Source organism: Temnothorax americanus, unplaced genomic scaffold (genome assembly GCF_048541705.1).
Source record: "Temnothorax americanus isolate GAGA-0224 unplaced genomic scaffold, ASM4854170v1 Scaffold8, whole genome shotgun sequence".
NCBI lineage: Eukaryota > Metazoa > Arthropoda > Insecta > Hymenoptera > Formicidae > Temnothorax > Temnothorax americanus.
In genome coordinates this window covers 5,343,227-5,350,764 of record NW_027509802.1, presented here as the reverse complement: position 1 = coordinate 5,350,764, position 7,538 = coordinate 5,343,227, and the positions used below count along the sequence as shown (strand labels likewise).

General features: G+C 31.8%; 1 protein-coding gene and 1 long non-coding RNA gene across 2 annotated transcripts; both read right to left on the bottom strand.

Moving 5' to 3' along the window:
* Positions 1-251: 251 nt before the first annotated feature.
* LOC143907087 (uncharacterized) lies at positions 252-734 on the bottom strand. Its single transcript, XR_013259717.1, has 2 exons — positions 665-734; positions 252-322 (listed from the first exon to the last, which is right to left on the bottom strand). It is a non-coding gene; the product is annotated as an uncharacterized LOC143907087 (long non-coding RNA).
* Positions 735-5,999: 5,265 nt separating this feature from the next.
* On the bottom strand, positions 6,000-7,073 carry LOC143907315 (uncharacterized). Its single transcript, XM_077423996.1, has one exon. The coding sequence runs from the start codon at positions 7,071-7,073 to the stop codon at positions 6,000-6,002; it is 1,074 nt and encodes a 357-aa protein (XP_077280122.1).
* Between the last annotated feature and the right edge of the window lie 465 nt (positions 7,074-7,538).

The following is a 7,538-nucleotide window of genomic DNA, read 5'->3' as shown; positions in this document are numbered from 1 at the left end:
TATTTATTAACATTTTTAAACGCTTATTTCAGGTATAAAAGAACTGAGAGCCGCATATCATACGCATCTATAGCAATTTGCACAGCAGGCCTCCCTGCTTAAAATAATTGATAGAAAATTATAGAAAATTTTGCCTTTCCATTCCTATGGTGATTTTGAATCCTCTTTTTCAGAACATACTTAAGAAATTTCACATAGTTAGATTGTTTTGCAGATTATCACTGTGGTAATGTGATAATTTTCACTGTGGTAATGATTTTGAGATTACACATACTGTATCATATTGACGTGCACATATGTATACTCCATAACCAAGATAAACCTATAAGTACAGCAAAACTTATACGCGCGCGGAATGGGCCACTTTTCACGCACGTGTGACATAAATAACTATTTCCAATTCGGAAGACAGTAGAGTCCCTCTAATCAGAGTTTGGCCAACTTGCAGTTTTAGTAAAATTCTGGGAGAGAGAAGGATATAAAAGAGAAAAAGAAAGCGATATATATTCATATCTGTTTCTCTTTCTCTCTTATATCTCTTTCTTTTTCTCTTGCTTTTGCCAAGAAATGGCGAGCCAATCAAAATTTGTTACTGTATGGCCAGACTCTGATTAGAGGGACTCTAGGAAAACACTATTAAAAGTTAAATAGTTTTCATATCTACCTCGTTACGTTCAATATTTCTATAACCTACAGGAAGCTGTCCAACTTGATTTTGTTGCGTCATAGGATTTTTTTTTAATATTCGGACACTATGTCTATTATTTAAAAAAAAATTATTTTATTTGAAAGAAATATTATATAAATAGAAGATTTACTAATAGTAAGAGATACGTACGCATGAGTTTATCGAAATTACTCAAGACTTTTATTTGAATTTCCTCATTTTTCTCATGAACTTTGGGATATTCTGAGATCACTTTTCTTTGAAGTTGCATATTTAAATTCATTAAATCATTAATGACTTGTTCTTTATTTTTAATTTCATTCTTTAATTTCAAATTTTGTCTTTGCAGATCTTTATTCATTCTTTGCAATTTTTCTATCTATAAATTAATATGAATAACTTAGTTATATTTTTATCTATTAAATCAGTTTACCTTTGTTTTAAAAATATTTATTTTTTTTATCTATTAAATCAATGAATCTTTATTAATGTTATTGAAAAATATTAAAATATTTTTACCTTTTTTTCAAATTCACTGTTTTTATTAGATTTATATTCTAATGCAGTATGATCGCTCTGTAAATAAATTATTTCTGGATTAATTTTATATTAAATCAATTTATATTACTGCTTAATTTTTATGCATTAAAAGGCTACAAATTTCATTCATATTACTTTTCAATAATCTTAAATGAAATTTTTTATCGCTTACAATTTCATTATTTTCTATCCTATTTACTTCCTTGTCTCCTCTCTTTCCGACCTTGCTTGAGAAATACATGTTATTTATTACATTAGATGTATTATCTAATCCAGTTTTGTTCGCAGATATACCTCCTTTTTTTTATTTGTAGCCGAAATCGAATTGACTTCTATTTATAGTACCATCTGCACACTTTATATAAAAAATATATACATAGATTACATAAATTATATATGACACAATATAGATTTTGTATAATAAGTCATTCTACACCATGAAATATTACATTAAAAAAAACGTTTAAATATTAAATTTTACAAAATCAATAAAATTCAAGTTTTAATACATTGCTGCTGTTAATTTAAAATAGATTCAAGTAATTCTTTAAAAAATGTTATTTTTATAACAGTTTGAACATTAATAGTTAAAAAACTGTGAAACAATTAAACTGCCAACAAGTTGCAAAGGATTAGAATCAAAAGCCATGCGATCCAAGCTTAGGTCTTTGAAAGCCTTATATTAGTTTCTGTATACATATATGTCTATATATATACATATAATTTTTCCGACAAACTGCGCGCCGATTATTTGTCGGACTTAAAACACAGTAATTGTTAGAATTAAAAACCTTTCCCTCCCCGGAATTAAATCGACTCGATTTAATTATCTAAAAACTGTAAAAAAATTTATTGCGAAAAATATTACCTCAGCCAGGGTTCGAACCTGGAACCTCCCTCATTCCGTGTAGGGCGTCGTACCAATTCGACCACCGAGGCATGTGGTAATATTTATCGCAATAACCGGTTAATAATAGTTTGAAACGTCTTTCTCAGGCGACGTGAATAAATAATAATAAGAGAAATAGGATCGTAACGATATACAAACAATTAGAATCAAAAGCCATGCGATCCAAGCTTAGGTCTTTGAAAGCCTTATATTAGTTTCTGTATACTCGCATGGCTTTTGATTCTAATTGTTTGTATATCGTTACGATCCTATTTCTGTTCTTTATATCGTCTCTTTTTAAGCTCTGAAAAAATTTAGTGTAACTTTTTGTTGAAAGTCTACTTTGGAAAGAAAATAAAATATTTTCAAACATGTATTTATAAAAAAGTTACATTTTTGGCGTCAACGTCTGATTCACTTTCAACTTCTGTTGCTGAGATGCAAAGATTCAGAGGCGAAAACGCTACTCTTTTACATTTTATTTTTACGTCAACTGCTTCTTTGGTTTCTATCATATAAAAAAAGATATTTGGTACAGAATGATCGTGATTATTTTCATAAATAAATTTATAAATATATGTTATATACATGCATAATATTAAAAAAAAGTGTACAAAATAATATATTTAATATTATATTATAAAATATAGTACTCTTTAGTATATACTTTTTTATTTTTTAAAATAAGGCCAATTATATACACTACATTATAGTATGCAATTACATTACTTTATACTTGGCAGTTATATATGATCTTTCATAAATCTAAACGATTATATAACGTCTGATATTTACTGTAAAGGGAAGTCTTACAAATAAATTATTTAACATTAGTATTTTATTATGCCAGTATCAACACGGTGCACTTTATGTCGAATGCTTCCTATTTGTAATGTAACGATAATACAAGCATTATTCAAAATTCTAACCTCATTTAACCTAACTATATTTTATAATAATAAATATAAAATAATGTTTCCGTTGACTTGTATCATTAAATAGAAAGCATTATTTTAAAAATTATCATTATATAATACTTTACAAACAATATTTTCCAACTTAAAAAAATAAATAAATGTTGCTAATATTGATTACTGTCTGGAGTAACTCGCGTGATACGAAAGGGCATGGTTGGAGGAAATAGGGTTAAGAATACAATTCTTACTAAGAGATTAAAATTTTCAAGATATAACATTATTGAGTTTCTTACCCTAATACTATATACTATATATATACCTTCTAGAATTGCTTTCTGTTGCATTCGTCCTATTATTCCGTAATAAAAGTGACCATCGTCTCATTTAACTTGGTATTTTTTATCATATTGTATGTCTTTTATATTAAAATCTACTATGTCCTTTGTATCCACAATTGCTTTTATTCCGTCTTCAAATTTAACGTAAGTGAACATGTTTGTACGTGCTGTTGCCACTCGGCAGTGTTAATACGGAAAATAGAGGGAAATCTTTCTGCCAGATCTTTGTGCGCATGCGTGGTGCGTGGACTATAGCGATGCGCGTATTTTTTTACAGGGATGCTCCGTCTATTATATGTGTATGTTGATGATCCATACGCTTTACACAATCTGAATCCTATAAACAATTTCAATCCATCTTTATGAATAACGATTCCTTTTAATTATAAGCAATTAATTCAAAATTAGATAAAATGGATAAAGATAATTTATCTTTAAAAAAAAAATACAATAAACTTTTTTTGGATAAAAATAGTAAAATTCTTTTAGTAACAAAACAAATATTCAATAAGAATTATTCGCCAGTGATGAAATAATAATTCGGTATAGTTAAACGGCCTGACTGGCAAGTTTTATTAAGTATATCACAACGACGTTTCGACCACTAATTTGGGTCCTTTTCAAGTTATTTTAACAATGCTGGAATGCGAGAAAGAAGAATAAATAAGAAATTTAAAAATAAAAATTAAACAAACATTACGCGTTGAACGGATTTATCGGTAAATGGGACTTACATGGATCATTGTGCGTCAATTATATAAAATTCGTGGCGGGTCGGAAAAATACGACGGTCTCATGTGAGGCCGAAAAAACTAATGATACATTATCGCAAATACAGTAAACATAGAAGGAGAACTTAAAGTGAATATTATCGCAAAAAGAAGTAAACATAGAAGGAGAATTTAAAGTGAAGAAATTATTTGATCATAGACCAATGGCAGGTTTTCAGTGTCTTTCTGTGAGTTGATTGCCCCTTTATGTTTTTTAATAAATATCATTTCAGAAATTTTTCACGTTTTTTTAAATTTTGTTCTTTGTGTAAGATTGTAACATCCTGCCATTTGAAATTATGGTCGCAATCTGTTCTATGCTTACTGACGACCGAATGTTGGTTGGGGAGTTTTTTGATGTCTGCGCGATGCTCTTTTATACGCGTTTCTAAATGTTGCTTCGTTTGTCCGATATAGCATGCATCGCAATCAGAACAGTCGAGTTTATAAACGACATCAGTGCATCTCCTGATCTCCAATTTATCCTTCCCTTTCCTGATTAGTGTATCCATTTTCTTAGGGACCGTATACAAGGTGTTCAAACCGTAATTTTTGAACGTACGGCGTAATCCCTCACTAAAGGTTTTTACGTAGGGGATGGGAACATAATTTTTCAGATCAAGAGTAAATGCACTGTCCTCGTTGTTAGCGCTATACTCATTATTCGATCGTTTGTTAATTTCTGAAATTCTTCTTTGAATGTGTTTGTTCACCAACAGGTCCGGAAAACAGTTATTGGACAATATGCACGGAGAAAAAGTTACGGTTGCTACAACAAAATAATAATGTTAATTTTCGCCCATCCATACAAAAGGGTTATGGGAACCATAGTACTCTGGAAGTGACCTATGGTTTCCATATGGTTTCCATATGGTTGCCCTAACCTTAGTGAGGGTAGCTACTATATGGATGTTGCAACCATAATATATGGATGTTACAACCATAATAAACAAATATTCACCCGACAAAAAAAATTATTTATTTCAAAATTTTATTACTATTTTTTAACTAAATTTGTTTTTTAAGATGCAGTCTATAATTATAAATATTTTCTCGTATTTAAAAACACATATAAAAACACACTTACCTTGGTGGGATTCGAACTCGGGACCTCTGGATTGTGAGCCAACTGCCTTACGTGGTAGACCACTTCTTAATTTAATGTTAGTGTTATATATAGTCTACATATGTCAACCAGCGCAAATATATAATTTTTCAAAAATCATCTTAAGAAACAAATTCAGTTTAAAAAGAGTAATAAAATTTTGAATTGGATATATAATATAATCGGATATAATATTTCTTATAATGTCGGGTGAATGTCAGAAACCGGTGTCGGCTCATTACGAAATTTTGTGTTCGTAAATATATTTATGAAAAAAGTATATTTATAAAGACCTATCTACATAAGACGCAGAACGCGAGTCGCAAGACACACGCACAGTCTACGTGTCAATCTAACCTCTATACACAAAGAGGTTAGATTGACATGTAGACTGTGTGTGTGCTTGCGACTCGCGTTCTGCGTCTTATATAGATAAGCCTTAAAGTTAAAACATCCTTATCAAATCCACTTTATTCGATGCAAAAATTATTTTGCGCGCGCAATGGAACTAAACTCTCAATCATGCAGGGATTCAGTGCTGTACCGTGCAGCTATATCTTATGGATCTCTCAACCATAATAGTTGTGCTGCAGACCACATAAGAGGGATAGCAATAATCCTTTGGTTGAGGCAACCATATACGAGGGTATTATAATCGAATGTTACGTATCGTAAGAACTACGGTTATGACAACTGTATAAATGGGCATATCTTAACAGCTACATTGAATGTAATATCAATTTAACTTGAATTTACATACATTTCTCTTTTAATCATAGAGAACATTGTTGTAACAACCATAACAATTTTCTCCGTGTGGTTTTCACTAACTTGATGTTCTCATCGTGAAACTGTTCATCCGACAATAGTATGGCCTGGTCAACCAAATTAATGACCGTGTTAATCTTGTATTTCAAGGGATGACTGGAGAAAAAATTAATATACCTGCCAGAGAACGTTGGTTTTTGATACCAGTTGGTGAACAAACAGTTGCCGTGTCTAAAAACAGACGTGTTTAAAAAATTCAGGGTGTTGTTCTTCTCAAGTTCATACGTGAATTTGAGACGCGGATGATAGTTGTTAAACGTACGGACAACCTCATTAAGTTTCGAATGCAGAATGCACATAAAAATGTCATCGACATAACGGAGAAAAATCTCGATATGAAAATCAAAGGATTGAAGGCAGCAAGTCTCTAAATCGTCCATAACGATATCGGCTAAAATAGGCGAGAGGGGGGAACCCATTGGACTACCGAAGATCTGCAGTTCGTAGAACTCACCGTCAAAGGAAAAACTAGTGGAGTTAAGAATCATTCTGATAGCGTGTAGAAATTGGTCCAGATTCATCCGGGTCTCTCCCGATATCGCATCCCATCTTTTTTCGATTCCGGTCAGAACAAGTTCTATGGGTATGTTCGTGAATAACGCAACGACATCGAGAGAGACCAGGACGTGGTCAGGGGGAATGCTGTGTTGCTTCATACTCTCCACGAACGACCAACTATCTTTAACATGGGAAGACGGCTTCACAACTGCTTTACTCAGAATGTTGTGCAGATATGAGGCAATATTATAAAGGGGGCTTCCAACGGCAGATACAATTATGCGTAACGGATAGCCCTCCTTGTGGATCTTCGGAAGTCCATAGCAACGGGGGAGGTTACCGTTTGTGCAGTTCAGATAATTGTAAGCCCTCGCGTCAATAATACCGTTGTTCTTCCATGATTTCACTAAACAGTTTAATTGCGAGGTGATTTTATTCAACGGATTTCTGTTTAATTTTCTGTATGTAGACTGATCGTTAAGCAAGGCTTTCATTTGCATAATATAGTCTTGTCTATCCATGATGACAGTGGTCTGACCTTTGTCAGCATTCGTAAACAGAATGTCAGGGTTGTTTGTGAGATATTTTTTGCATAACGAAAACTGCGATAAGATGTATTTATCTAGAGAATTAGATCTCTTGTTTGTTTATATGAAATCATGGAGAGAATTTGAAACAAGACATCTAAGACATCTAAGAACATCTAAGACAATTTTTGATCGGTCATTCCTATTGTATTGATTGACAGGTAGTCCGAACCTGCTACCAAGACTTAGCATCTTTAAAATATTTTCAGGGATCTGTCTGTTACTAATGTTAACGATCCATTTATTCGTGTCAATATTATGGAAAGTCTCAACTTGTTTGTTATGTTTAATTTTTAAGTTATTAAATTTTTTCATTAATATGCATCTGGTCAAGTTGTCGAAGTAAAATATCTTGTTTCTGTTATATAGGAAAAAATCTTTTACTGTACATGCCGGTAG